The following is a 16,244-nucleotide window of genomic DNA, read 5'->3' as shown; positions in this document are numbered from 1 at the left end:
ATCTCAATCCCGTTACGTATCAGAGCGACCCTAAGACGACGACACGTGAGAGAGTCATCTCACTTCAACAACTATTCTTGATTTCCTGCAAGTTACCCAATTGTAAAGGCAACATTTCCAATCAGAAGGGGTGAGATTTCACATTCAATAATAATTAGCATATAATTCATCAAATGCATTTAACAACTTAAGCTTCATCAATTAATAACATTAACTCTTCATATAATACTTCATTAAATCATCGATCAACTTCCAATCATCATTAATATCATATTCATCACCTCATATACATTCATCATAACATCATCATGTAACAGCATAATCATCACATCATAAACATCATCATAATATAACATAAACATCACATCATAAACATCATCTTATAACATCATATACTTCACATCATAAACATCATCATATAATAACATAAACAACAACGATTAATAAATATTAATACTTCACATAGTTCCTCCTTAACAACTCATTGATAAATGACAACTTAACGACAACGACAATGCGACTTCAACAACTTAAACTCGACAAATGCAACTTCAACTTCTTAATCATGCATGTGGTACCAACCAGGGCATCAAGCCCCCAACTTTAAATGAATGATTATACATTCCAGAGCATCAAGCCCTCAGCTTTAAATGAATGATTATACAATCTAGAGCATCAAGCCCTCAACTTAATATGAGTATGCATGGACTCACCAACCAACAACTTAAACAACTTAGACAACAACTTACAACTTTAACGACATTGACGACAACAGCGGCAACGACAACAACAACGACTTTGCATCATAATATTATAATTCATCAATTATGAACAATATCACGTAACATCATATTCATCAACATGTACATTCATGTAATAATTCATCAATCATATGTTAAATACTCTTAAACACCTTAATTGAACCCCTAGTACTTCTAGTTTTGAGGTTTGGAATTATTCCATAAGTTTTGGATTAACTTAGAAACAGTTATGCTGAATTTTCATAAAATTTCACTAAGATCTCCTTGGAGTATTTTCATCATATCTCAAAAAACAAAAATCATTTTCAAGTCAAACCAAAATCATTGGAAATCTAACAAAATTATCTACAACTTTTATGTTTACACCAAAACCCAGTTCAAAACGGAAACGTGTGAAAAAGACGCAAGAACATGAAACATGAGATGCTGTCACTGTGCAGCTCTCGGGAAAAACCCATTTTTCACCCCAAAATCCAAATTTTGACTTCCCAATGCCCAAATTTGATTCCAAAACTTGTCTAACCATTTCTATACATGATAAGGCACTCAAAACCATATAAAACTTGACCCAAAACATTATTTTAGAAATTCACCAATTATCAACCTAATTCATCGGATTATCTACTCTTTCTACGATCAATTTTAGTTTCAAACCCTAATTCTACAACATCAAAACCTATTAACAACTACAAGGTTAAACCCTTTTTCAGGATTACATATTTATGATTAAAGAAGGTTAGTCCCACCCTTACCTTAGATTAGATGATCAGACTCTACAAGATTCTACCGCTTTCTCTTCTCTGACTCTTCTCTTGACTTCTCACTTTCTCCCTTTTCTCTCAAAAGCAGTTTCACATAATCCTTATTTCTAATTCTAACTCCCCCCTTTTATATAAATCCTTATCCTACTTATTTTCTCTTATTTCCAAATTTGCCCTCCAATCTCATTATTATATATATAATATAAAATATTTCTACAACAAATAACAAATATATCTCTATAACAAATATATATTTCTATAAAATATATATTTCTACACCAGATAACATATATATTTCTACACCAGATAACATATATATTTCTACTAATAAATACCAACATATAACATAACAAAATATCACTCATCAAAATAAATCGACTAAATTATAAAAATACATCTAAACTCAATAAAATAAATAAATAATAAAATAGGGTGTTACACTTCATAGGACCCACATAAAAATGATGGGACAAATATGTATTATATTCAATAAATGAATGAATGTTGGAAAAAATGTGTTAAAAAAAGTGGTGCATATAAGTATTGTCATATATAGGGTTGCTTACTTCTCTTAAATTTTTTGAATTGCATGACCTACGGCTCTGTTCTAAAAATCGAGTGTTAACTCGTAAACTCGTCTGAGTTAACGTTTTTAGGTGGCAAAAACGTATAAACTCAGAGGTAAACTCAGTTTTTGGTGAAATCGGAAAGTTTGACGAGTTAACACGTGTTAAACTCGGTAAACTTGTGTAAACTCGGAGTAAACTCGTCCGAGTTTACCTTTGAATTTTTTTATTTTTTTATTTTGGTTATTTTTTTATCTCATTTTCTTTCAAAATCCAATTCGTTTTTCAATCCCAAAGTGCTGAAATGTTGCCTTTACGGTTAACATAACTCGTTTTTTCCATGCTTGTTATGTACAGAAGCTACGCCAATGTGTGACAATGACATACATTGAATTTTAGACAATGCATTCAGAAGCTTGTTATTATTGATTTATTTGAAATCATTCAAATATATTACCTGCTCAAGTATTTAAATGATAAAATGGAACAATTGAAGTTAAAGTTACAGTTGAAGATGAAACAGAGTTTAAATGTACTGATAAATTTTGTTTTTTATTGTTAGAGTTTATTATTTAAATGTGGTTAATTGGTTATGTTTTGTTTAAATATTAGCTTACATATGTTATATGTATAATAAATTTTATATAATTTAATTTTAGGTAAACTCGTACGAGTTTACGATTCGAATTTACATAGCTAAAACGAGTTGAGGTAAACTCTCGAGTTGTAAAACCTTGACCTACAGGCTTGGATGAGGCAGATTAAGACATATACAAGGTTATACAAGAATGAAGGGTTTTTACGCTGAAAATTGAATAACTGGAACTAAATTGAACATCTAAAAATAGGTGAAAATGATTTTTGATAATGGTTTTCTTACATTTTTTTGAGTGTTGGTTTTCCTTTCTAGATTTTTTTTCCATCTGTCATTCCAATGAAATTTACTGTTCACACATAGTGTTTGACTGAAACACATCAGTAAAATACCAAAATATTCCTTCGGCAAGTTAACCGACGGTAGTTAACTACCGCGGAACTTCGGAAATTAACTGCCGCGGAAAGTCATTATTAATATTTAGGGCAAATTGCACACAACTCACTTGAGGTTTCATTGAATATCACATACACCCCTCTAGTTTTAAACTCAACACTTACCTCCCTTGAGGTTAACACCAAATCAACCAAAGACGCTTCACAAGTCAAGGCCAAGATGCATCATCAAACAAATCAGAGAAAATCAATTTTGTATAAGATTTCTATTGTTGTGGTTCCGATCGATTCATTTTCAACGATGGAGAAACTGAAACATGTCAATTTGTTCCATATTTAGGGTTCCAAAAGAAATGTTAAAGATACCATTTAAACAATAATTGCCCGGAAAATTGGAAATTGAACCAAATGTTTAGAATGCTGGTGACAGAGGAAATAAGAAAATGAATATTTGAAGTGGAATGTCAATAAATCGAATTTGAAGCAAAGACAGGAAGATGATAACTATCAAGCACATAATTTCAAAATCCAACTATCGAAAATCCAATTACAAAAGGAATTGAAATCAAAGAAATGATTGAAATTAAAGAAATGTAACATGAAGATGATAAACATCAACTATTTTAATCTCAACACTTATAAGCTTGAACCAATTGCCAAGGGAATACTTAATTGTGAGGAAGAATTATTGTTTTTTAACAGAGGGCAAGCGCCGTTAGACTAGAAGGGGTATGTGTCAATTGAAAAATTAATTAAGCGAGGTTATTGTTGAGTTTAAAACTAGAGGGGGTGTATTTGATATTCAATGAAACCTTAAGGTAGGTGAGTGCAATTTTCCCTAATATATTTATTAATTTTGATTGTTTCAATCATTATTTTGGTACATTTCAAACAATATATACCTTAATAAGAATGACATTTAAACTATACAAAAAAAAAATGACATTTAAACTTGTAAAAAAAGAATGACATTTAAATCTTGACTAAAAAAAATAAAGAGCATTTATATCCTCTAAAAAAATATCTTAATAAATATAAAAATTAAACATTTGAATATTGTTTTGCACATTACTTAAATAAAAAAATGTTATGCACATGCTTATCATTCTGACAGTATAAATTGATTTGCATTTCCGCCCATTTTAATTTGCTTTCATGTTAAAATTGGCATAAATGGGAAGTACACAATAAATTAATTTTCATTTTGAGACGAAAAGTTCCAAAGAGTAATAAAATTCATTTTTTTTTAATAAACTAAAATGATATATGATATTAACAACTGTGATATTTATGAAAACAATGCTCGTGTTCTTCAATTTTTTGGTTTTATTCTTCCCATTTATGCCAATTTTCAGTATTATAAACTATATCACACATGTGCACAACCATTTTTTATTTATGTAAGTAATGTACAAAACAATATTCAAATGCTTAATTTTAAAACGTATTGAAATGTTTTTTAAGAGGATTTAGATGCTCTTTATTTTGTTAGTCAAAATTTAAATGTCATTCTTATTAAGGTATATATCGTTTGAAATGTGTCAAAATAATGATTGAAACAACCAAAATCAATAAATATTAATAATGACTTTCTGCGGCATTAACTACCGCCGATTAACTTCTGCGGCAATTAACTACCGAAGAGGTATTTCAGTATTTTACTGGTGTGTTTCAGCCAAATACTGTGTGACAACAAATTTCCATTCCAATTGCACAAAATGGGTTTTTTTGTTTGTTTTTTAAGAGTTGGGTCAAGATAAGGGTTTGGATTTTGGCCCACAAATATGATTTGATATATACACCCCAACTATAACCTTAGCTTTGTTATATAAAACTGGGGCCTTAGGACCTAGGGATAGGCCGTCACATCCCCGCCCTATGCCCATGGCCAGCCCTGGAAAATCCCAAATAGGAACGTTGTATGAATTTCTCACTCACAAATGCCATATCTACGCCTCCTAAAAATCAATGTCATAGAGGCTCAGAATGGTGTGATACATCAAACTAATCTCTATCGTCAAGACAAGTCCTTTAACATGGGACAATGGATTTTTCTCAGGCTTCAACTACCGCCCAATCTCTGTCCACTGTCGTGTGTCTCATAAGTCGGTGAAATGGTTCTACGACCCTTACCAGATCCTTTGATGTATTGGACTCGCTACCAACGAGCTCAATTTTCCTTCCACGACAAGGATCCACCTGATTTTCCACATCTCGAAGTTCAAACTTTGTCGATGACACTCCTCAACGGGTTAAGATTCTCTCCATTTATAACGTTTTCCATTTGTTGCAATCCGGAGAGAGACAAACATAAAAAAATAATGATGGTGGAATCCACTTAATGACAGAACCCACCACTTTTTTTTTTGTCTATCTCTCTCCAAATTGCAACAAATAGAAAAAATTATAAATGGAGAGAATCTTAACCCAAATCATTCCCTTAGTAGATTTTCTTTTAATAATTTAGACTTTTTAATCCTTTTACCCATTAGATTAACCAATAAATAAATTGAGAGAATCTAATTCTAAATTTAAATTGATTTGTTCAAACGAGGAAATATCTTCTAGAGTATTAAAAGCAAATGCCAAATATATCATTACCTTTGATTGATTCACTTACTTTTTTTTTTTTTTTTTCAATTGTACACACGTCATTATTAGTGTAAGAATAAAATTAACATAAATGAACCTTATTAACGAGTGCCTTAAGGACACTCTTTAAAGATTTCTAATAAAGAAATTATTCTTTAAAAAATTCAAAAACTTAAATTTCTAATGCATTGATTTCATAAACTTTGACAAAAACTTACTATTCAAAGTTATTAAACAATATCTTAAGTATACTTGTTAACATTTCCCTATTGTTAATACTTTGTGTATGCTTGCTATTGTGGTGGAATACCGAATTTCTGCACATTTGACATAGCTTCTGTAAAATTATGGCATATCTTCTGCACTTGAAACGTGAGAAGTGTTAAATAACCTCCAAACCAAACTGATTATTGAACGGAAATGATCATTGTTACGAGCAATATTTTAATGAAAATCCACAAAAGATATTAAACGGCTTATTCCACCCACCACAACTTACCGTGTTTTCCACCAAAAATATAATACTATACATTATCACTTTAAAAGCATAACAAGTCTTGTGATTCACTCCTTAAAAAGAAGGTCATGTGATTCATGAGTTTGCCATTCATGCTAATACTTTAAAAGAAGTGACCGACATATAAAAATAATTTGAAAAAATTGGTAGCCTATTTGAATGTTCAGAGTTCAAATCAAAGCAGTGGTTTACATTCTGGATTTTTATAATTTTTATTAAATTTGTTTAAGATCTATTAAAGATTATTTGTTATTTTCAACACAAGTTTTTTAATTCTTTACCCAGAATAGAAAATAATGGAATAATTGCAGAACAAAAAGAGAATTTGGGTCTCTTTTGAGCTAGTTGCAACAACCAGATCGAATATCCATAATTTTATTTACAGTGACCGAATATCCATTATTATCTACAACGATATCCAATATATTAAGGAAAAAGCAAATCTTTATGATAGCCTGGTTCGCCACATAAGTCAATTATTATCACGAACCTTAGCTGTATTTGGGGGGAGGGGGGAAATACATGTAAAATGAGTCATTATAAATAAACTAATAAATGATATGCATGGATCGCAAAACATTATAAAAAATAATTATATCAATAATACTGAAAATATTTAAAGATGTTAAATAAAAAATTATCATCATTAATTTTTTTTATATGCAAAACATTGTTATTTTTTTTTTTAACAAGTGGGTAATAGAACGACAAACCAATCTAAAAGGTATGATAACAACAAATCACAATTTAAAGTAAAACTCCACACACCAATGCACAATCCAACGAGTCTACATCCAAGATCAAAACCAAATTATAAAAGAAATAGGTATGTGAATGTTTAGAACATTGAATCAAGATTTTCAAAAAGGCGAAGGATCATAACTCCAAGACGTATCTACAACTCACTATGCTGAAACACATAGTAAGCATCATGGCTATAAATGGCAAGGCAATGTAGCGGTGACACCCGCCCGCCACAAACCTACACCTTCAAACAAACTCACGAACACCATAAGACCGCCACATATTTGATGAAGAGGAAGGAGTCACAAAGAGACTTCAAAACCATAAAACATCAACGACCATACAATTAAACAAACCTCCTATTGGGAAAAACCCAAGTCCCACATCAGATAGATAAGACTCTTGAGAAGAGTATATAAAGAGGAGGCAATCCTCACCTTACAAGCCGGTTATGTAAGGATGAGTTATGCCCTAAATTTCAATATGGTATCAGAGCTTGTCGAATTCAAGGGCCGCCTAAACCTATTCACGCACCAAGCCCAGAGAGTGCTAGGTGTGATGGGGTTGTATTGGGAAAAATCCAAGTCCCATATCGGATAGATAAGACTCTTGACAAGAGTATATAAAGAGGAGGCAATCCTCACCTTACAAGCCGGTTTTGTAAGAATTAGCCGTGGTTGTCATAGATGGCGGCAAATTTAAACCAACCATAAACTATCGTTGAACAACCAACCAAACCCAAAACAGAATGTTATCTTATTAACGATGCGCCATCGCTGCAGCTATTACATTGAATCACAAAAGAGTGTGTGTGATGTCTAAAAAGTTTAACCTCTATTGCCACCCAATCCTGATTCATTTAGATTTATAATTTATTCACACTTTTAATTAAACAGAAAAGCAAAGGATATTTTGTATTATTTTGACGTCCAAGATAGAAGTCCAGTCTTCTATTAAAAAAAAAAAAGTCCAGTCAAAAAATGACTCTAAGCCGCCTGTGGTGTTATTATTCAAAAAATGATTGAGAGTAGTTTTACAAAATCCACACACAGTATTGACTTTTTTATGTGAGTTAAATATTACAGACTATATCCATTATATAGTATTGGTAAAAAGATGATCATTAATGTGTCTGTTTGTCCATTTTTATGTTGCACTTAACGAAACTTGTCAAATAAAATTAAAATAAGTTGTTTTTATAATGTCCAATAGCGTTCTATTGTATTGTTATTTTTTCTATTGCAGTGAAATTTAACCAGTTTTAGATGAAGAATAAAATAATCTAAATAAAATGTAAAAATAAAAGAAAAAAGTTTCTTCTATCGTAAAAACGTTAGTGTAAAATAATGTGAAAATTATAGACAAGAAGCTGAAGAACAATATAGTTAGTTACTTACTTATACTAATACAACTGTCCATGCAATATTAACCTACGGTTGAAATTCAACATGTGTTTTTTTTTTGGGGAAAATTCATTCAATATGTGTTGTTTAAGTTACATATCTTCTTCATACATGATTATTATAAGTAGTTTTTTTTTATAAAGGAATGATAATATTATCCATGTGATTCGCGCGCAACATACTATTTTAATTTGCTCACATGCTGTACTTTTCGAAGTCCTTTCTATTTTGTTTGAAGCAAGAATTAGTTTCTATTTGTTTACTATAAAATAAATTTTAATTTGGCCAAACTCTCTGAATTGAAGAAATAATTTGAGAGAAAAATAGTACATGAGGATAGATACAATACAACCTTTTCTCGATTGAACAACAGTCTGTTTTGTTGATGCTGCTATGTGACTTGTTGCTAATGGTTTTAATGACTTGTTGCTTGAGGAATCTGACTTGGATGGGAAGCTCTACTGTATTTCTTTGGCCATAGGTGTTTTTGTTGGTTCTCTGTCGTCGTTCCTTTTCATGCTTTAACAGTGTCCTTGTAACTTTTTCCCTCTTTCCGATTTCTTCTTGTGATCGATCTAGGAGATTATCAATAAAATCTGTCGTATTTAAAAAAAAATATATTGGGTGTGTGGATGGTAAAAATGCAAGAAGAAAGAAAGCATGTATTATTTTATGTGCTCCACTTTGGTTCCCCGAAGAGCAGAGGATCATAATTTGGTCCTATTATAGACAAAAATAAATATTTTTTATCCATTCATTAAATAATGTATGGGGTCTATAATAAAGACAATATATATCATTAATTAAATAAATTTAAATATAATTTTTTTTATTATAATAATGATCGGATGATATATTTAATATCGTATGTGTCTATATAGAGAAGTTGTCCTATACATTTTATACAAATAATTCACCTCAATATATATAGGAAAAAGATAGATAGACATCCTCTTTTATACACCATATGTCAGGGGTATTTTAGCAATTTTACATCACATCATCACCCCCTCTCATCTCTTCTTTCCATGTTTTTACCACATGTCACGATTGTGTGTGGGTGTTAAAGGGTGTATGCCACCTAAATGTATCTATGTATAAGGGCTCGTATGTCCATGTACCATAGAATTTGCCTATATATATATATATATATATATATATATATATATATATATAAGTATAACATGAAATAATAACTTCTTCAATTTTGTATAAGTAAGACAAGTTTTTCTCTAAAAAAATTAAACCAGGTAATTTACCTCAACCAATACACATTAACCACATAAGCACATTTTTAAGTGGTATCCATGAATTATCCTGACCCCACTAACAAATTGCTCATTTTCATTGGTTGGTGGGTAAATTATCCACCATTCTTCAAAGGTAATCTAGAAAAAACTTTGATGTAATAGTTAAAACTAAATTTCTATAGTCAGATTTATTCATTAGACAAGCTTGATGTTATTGAAGGTGCAAGTAGTATTAAAAAATTATTGTAACATAATATGCGGCCAGACGCTAATGATTCACGTGGCGATGGCGGAATTTCACAGCCTGTGTCATATCTTCCCTTGTCTTTGTAATCTTCTCTTACCTCTTTAATCATGTGTATATATATACGATCATTTCTGCATTCTAGCTCCAACATCCAAACCAATTATTATTCTACATTGCTTCTTTCCTTTTCTATCACCTTTTCAAGCTACTAAGCACTCAAGAAAAAGCCTAAATATGCCTACACTGGTAACCGAAGAATCTCAATCCCAAATTACCAACTTGAAGCCCATTTTTTGTGCTTCAGGAGTGAAAGGCAACAAAGTTACAACTTTGTCCTCAGAGGTTACTATCTCAGATTTCATTCAATCCATTATTAAAACCAAACCAACTGAAAATGACTCGCCATTTAGTGTTCTTGATTTAAGGGTCATAATTGATCTTATGAACAAATGGACCACAGAACTTCCAACGGTTAAGCCGTTTTATGCCGTTAAGTGTAACCCTAATATTTCACTTATAGGCACACTAGCTTCACTCGGCTCCAATTTTGACTGCGCCAGCCGTGCCGAAATTGAATCTGTTTTATCACTTGGCGTTTCACCCGACAAGATCATTTATGCCAACCCGTGTAAATCAGAGTCACACATTAAGTATGCCGCAAGTGTTGGCGTAAATGTTACAACTTTCGACTGCGCTGGAGAAGTCGAAAAAATTAAAAAATGGCACCCAAAATGTGAGCTCCTCCTCCGTATTAAACCGGAGGAAGACAGCGGAGCACGTTCGTGTTTGGGTCTCAAATATGGCGCGCTTCATAACGAAGTTCCCGAGCTTCTCAAGGCAGCTGACATGGCTGGACTTAAAGTAACCGGCGTGTCTTTTCACATAGGCAGTGGAGGAGCCGACGCAAAAGCCTACCACGGAGCCATATTATTGGCTAAAGAAGTTTTTGAAACGGCTTCACGGCTTGGAATGCCAAAAATGAAAATTCTTGATATTGGTGGTGGGTTCACTTCTGGCTCCAAATTTGATGAAGCTGCATTCAACGTGAACGATGCAATAAAAACACATTTCGGAAATGATGAAGATCTTGTTGTTATTGGTGAACCTGGTCGTTACTTTGCGGAAACGGCATTTACGTTAGCAACAAAAGTTATTGGGAAACGTGTGAGAGGTGAAATGAGAGAGTATTGGATCGATGATGGAATTTACGGAACTCTTAATAACATTGTGTTTGATTATGCTATTGTCAAATGCATGCCACTTAGGTTTGGTTCAAAACCTGAGAATGTTATATGCAAAGATCCTAAAACTTACCCTTCAACGGTTTTTGGACCCACTTGTGATTCAGTTGATACGGTTCTTAAAGAGTATGAGTTACCTGAACTTAAGGTGAATGATTGGCTTGTGTTTCCAAATATGGGTGCTTATACAACTTCTTCTGGAACCAATTTCAATGGGTTTAGCTCCTCAGCTGAGCATATTCACATTGCATGTTCAACTCCAAGTCTTGTCGGGCGTTAACAAATTATGTATCCCCTCTCACGTGATGTTGCAATATTGCTTTGTTTTGTTTATCTTTTATTTTGTTTTGGGAAACCCGATCAATAATAGAGGGCACTAGGCAGGCATGGGAGGTAGGGAGTGGAACGAGTCATTTTTTCTTCTAATAAACCCTTTCAGTTTCCTTATTTGGTAATATTGTACCTACCAAAGGACTACGTGCTGATATTTATTTGGTGTCGTTTCTTTATTTGTGGCAATGCACTTATTTTTTACTTTTTTACTCTTGGATACACTCTTTAAGAATTTTAATGATTAATTTTTATAAAAAAAAAAAATTATGTATTTAATGCAATAGAAATTGGAATACTTAACTTTTTTAAGGAGTAATTAATTGATTTTGGATTCTTAAAGTATCTCAAAGACATTTATTAACAAAAAAATTTAAAATACTCCTGCTGTTTCACAAAAACGGTCATATTAATAAGAGATTGTCGAGATTGTTTCGGTATAGCTTTGTGTATGAAGAAAAAAAAACTTCTCTCTTTTTATAGAATAATCACTTTTAAGATTACTATATATGTTTGTTACAACTTTTTATTTTATTTTAAATATAACCTAAAGAGAAATTACAAAATAGCTTCAAATGAAAAGTTCTTGAGAGTAGCTTCTAAACAAACATTATCATCCCTTATAATTTGAAGACCTTGTTATAATCTTGATAATTTTTATTTAAAAAGAATTAAAAAAAATCCAACACCGCTTATACTGACAAACAATTGAGTTGTAGTTAAATAAATTAGTAATGGTTCAAACATGATTTTTACTGCAAACAAATAGATATTTACCTATAAACAATGCATAATTGGTAGCAAAATTGTTGTCTTATAAACTTTTTTTTGAAGAAGCTAAAATGATATATAATAACCAAGAAACTTAGTCTCTCTATCACGAGAAGTGACATAAGAGAACTAAGGAAAATTTAATAGTTGATAAAACAAAAACCAAAGGAAAAACAAGGGGAAAAGCTACTTGAATAGGCAACAAAATTGTTGTCTTATAGACTTTTAACTATAGAAAAACGATATTTGGTGACATATTTTGTCAGTATATATAAGTTTTATTTTTGTAAATTTTGAGGATTCTCTAAATTTGAGACCTTTGTGCCAAGAGCCTTGTTACACTTGCACAACGCGGGTCCTGTCAACAAATATAGTACTTTTTAGAGAATTAATGTTTATAGGAAAAGAAAAAAAAAATCAACTCTTTATAATATATCAATAATGAATTAATGTTTTTTTTTTTACATATTTTATCATTTCTATTTTCTATGGCTTTATATATAAGAGAAATATATCTAGTTAAATTTTTGTGTTTAAATGGTTAATAAGTTTTATTGAAAGATAAATCGTTTGAAAGAATCTAGGTTTGTTTTTTGATGAGATAATGATCGATCAAGTTTTACTTGCTAATACTAATACCCGGTTTAAGATTTAAATAAAATGCATTCATTTTTCTTGATCCGATATATGTGTGTGTGTGGGGAGGGGAACCAAGTGCACTATTATTATTATTTTTTTAATGGAAAATGCAGTATTTGTTTTAATATATTTTTCTTAGAATAAAGGACAACGTTACGTCACATCTGGTGCGAGATCTATGGTCAAGAAAAAGAAATCATCCAATTATGCAACATGGGGTCACCTTGCACATGTGACACGATCGGACAAATCCTATCTTGACAATTCAACTTCTGGGTTAATGATGCAATTGCAAACAACCCTCATGCCATGCCATTGAACTGTGTTTGGGAATCATATAAACCTTTTTTGAGGGAGAAATCAATTAAACATTTATTTGGCCAGGTATTCTTTTATCATGACCGGACCAATTTTTCAAAAAAGTTAAATCAATCTATCGTAATTGATACAGATAAAAATTATATGAGCACACTTAAATTAAAAATCAACATTATGGACCAATCCAAATAGATTATTACAAGACCAATTAAATATTGTTTTGGCATGTATAAAGAGATTTATTCTCAAAATATTAAATCATTTTTTGTCAATTTCGTTTCTATTATTAAAAAAAAAAAATCTTTAAATTTGTGTATTAATGTTCTATTCATTTGGTCATGTAATCATATAAAAATATCTTTTATTTGGTTTTACAAATGATAAAAATTTATATTAATAAAAATGGATGAAATGCAGAGTGATTTATATTTGAATATATTTACGTAAAAATAAAGTTGATAAGTGATTTTTAATGTAAAAATTGTGTTTAAAGTTAAACGCTACAGATTATAAAATCAACTTCATTTTGGAACATTCAAACAAATCAAAATCAATTCCATATTTCTAGAATCAATTTTGTGTCGGATTGTTATATATTTTTTTTACCATAATTTTTATAGTATTTCATATTTTTTTTAGAACGATTTTTTTAAAGAAAAGTTCAATATCAAATATTTATGATTATAGATCTACAAAGATTACTTTTTTGAGGAAAGATTCAAAGAGACTTGGTAATTTAACCGTTCAACTATTTTGATTGTCCTCGTGAGCTTAACTCAGTTGGTAAGGATAATGCATAATATATGTAAGGTCCGGGGTTCGAATTCCCATCACCATAAAAAAAAGATAGTTGTTTGATTTAGTGACAAATTTTAAATGGTGTTAAATCATGAATTAACAAGTTATGTGTGGATTAAGCTACATTGGTTAGTCCTTTAATGTTATTAATTTCTTGATCGATTATATACTTTTCAAAATTCATTTATACACACCTATTGTCTTTCATACACCTTGATGTCTCATAGACAACATGAGATCTGTTCTATTCTCTAAGTTTTGATGGCTTGCTCAATTGGCTAATAGAATGACATCATGTTCCGGCAATACGTGTAATTGAAAACATATCCTAATGTCTTGTAACTAGCATCTACAAATATCTCTACCCATGTCGCTTACAAAGAAAGCCTATGTCTACCACTCCCTAATCAAAAGGTCAATTTTAGGTTACACGACGAAAAAAACATTAAATGTAGAAATAAGATATCGATAAAATGAAATATGAATTAGATATAATTAGCCATATCAAGTATTTACATTAGATTCCTGACCAATTATACATAATATCAACGCAGAGAAATTAGTTACACGTAATTGTATAACTTACAATACCAAGAGGAGGAAGACAAAATAATACGTCAAATGACTTGATTTACCTCTCTCTCTCTCTCCCCCCAAAAAAAAAAAGCGGGTTTTAAAACTCCATCACTTGTTGGGCAAGCCAGTTTTTAGTTCGACAATTTTGCCCTGTTTCAAAACACGAGCCTCTGACTTGAACCACCAGGCCACTGCTCTACTCGAAAGGTGATTAGCTTGATTTGCTTCTCTTCAACTTGTTGCTTAGGACGTTCAATCCATAGCTCTCATTCATAAAGGTCCCTGAAAAAGTTTTTATTTTTTAAAATAGTCCCTAGACCCACTTTCTTGCTGATTTGTCCCATTTGTATGTACTATTTTAAAAAACAAAATATTTTGCAGTGACTTTTTTCTACAAAATGAGCACAATCATCATGTGCCACGTATGCGCAAAGGTGACAAAGTGGGGGCAGGGACTACTTTAAAAAACAAAATATTTTGCAGGGACTTTTTTCTACAATTTTTTTTTATAAGGACTAAAACTAAAACGAACCATATTTATAGGGACTAAAACCATATTTTATCCTTTATAATATTTATAAGAATTAGGGTTTTTCTTAGCTCTTTTGTAAAATAAGTTAATAAATCCCTTGAAATACGTAAGTAAATCAACGTCAATTTGACACTTATAAACTCTTCCTAAACTAGAACTTTATTTGTCCTTCAACAAAGTCCTACAAAAATTAAGTTCAAAGGCATAAACCTAATAAATTCTACGATGCATCATGTATCATTAGGTTTATGATGAATCAAAACATTTTAAATCAACTTTTTAAAGGCTTGCATGAGTCATGAAAAATGCAAGATAAAAATTAAATATCATTAATAACCTCAAACCAATTCATGGATATGCATGTTTAAATCCACAATCAATCAATTAAGAATCATTATCCTCACAACTATATACACCCATTAGTTGGTGTTTCCCTCAATAGAGACAATGCATTAGGCATGGCAATAAAACTCATACCCGTGGTTACTCGTTCGAACCAAACTTAATTTGACGGGTTTTCCTCGTTTTGAATGGGTATAGGTATGGGTTTGAGTTTTCCCAAATTTTAAAACACGTGTATGAGACGGGTAACGGGTATATAGGTACCCACCCCGAACCCATACTCAAACTCGTCCCGAATCTAGAAAATTACTTTATGTTGATATGCCATGTTATTTTGTTTGATAATTGCCGTGTTATAAAAACTACCATTGATATTTAAAGGAGCAACTAAATCGATCGGTCTAACAAATGATAAAGTGAGCATATTGTTGGATAATGCATTACAACATTTCTCTAAGGGTTGCAAAAAAACTTCTATTTTTTATTAAAAAAAACAAATATTCAATGCGGGGATGTGGATGAGGCGGGGATACCCGAACCCGTTGGTGACGGGGATGAGGTTCAATTTCTCATCCCCATTGAATATGTATATGATAACGGATAAGTATATAAGAATCAGGTATGAGAACGAGGAATGTAAAACTCGTACCCACCTTACTCCATTGTCATGCCTACAATGCATATACAACAATCAAGTTTTGCAATACATCTTAAGCACAATAATTAAATATGCATGCAGTCATGAATCACTAAGGTCTTAAGCACAATAATTTTTGTGTTGTTCTCTCAATTTCTTATGAGAAATGGAATTGATCTTTACTCGGGCGTAGTCATGGGCATAGATTTTGGGTGCGTTGGCGTAGAAC

The 16,244-nt window shown here is 31.4% G+C and overlaps 1 protein-coding gene across 1 annotated transcript; it reads left to right on the top strand.

Annotated features, from left to right (window-relative positions):
* Positions 1-9,934: 9,934 nt before the first annotated feature.
* Positions 9,935-11,614, top strand: LOC11426024 (ornithine decarboxylase). The gene has a single exon (XM_003603797.4). It carries the CDS (start codon positions 10,066-10,068, stop codon positions 11,350-11,352), a length of 1,287 nt encoding a protein of 428 aa, XP_003603845.1. The 5' UTR covers positions 9,935-10,065; the 3' UTR covers positions 11,353-11,614.
* The last annotated feature ends 4,630 nt before the right edge of the window (positions 11,615-16,244 follow it).

The sequence above is a fragment of the Medicago truncatula genome, chromosome 3 (genome assembly GCF_003473485.1).
Source record: "Medicago truncatula cultivar Jemalong A17 chromosome 3, MtrunA17r5.0-ANR, whole genome shotgun sequence".
Classification (NCBI taxonomy): domain Eukaryota; kingdom Viridiplantae; phylum Streptophyta; class Magnoliopsida; order Fabales; family Fabaceae; genus Medicago; species Medicago truncatula.
This window is presented reverse-complemented; position numbering and strand designations above follow the sequence as displayed.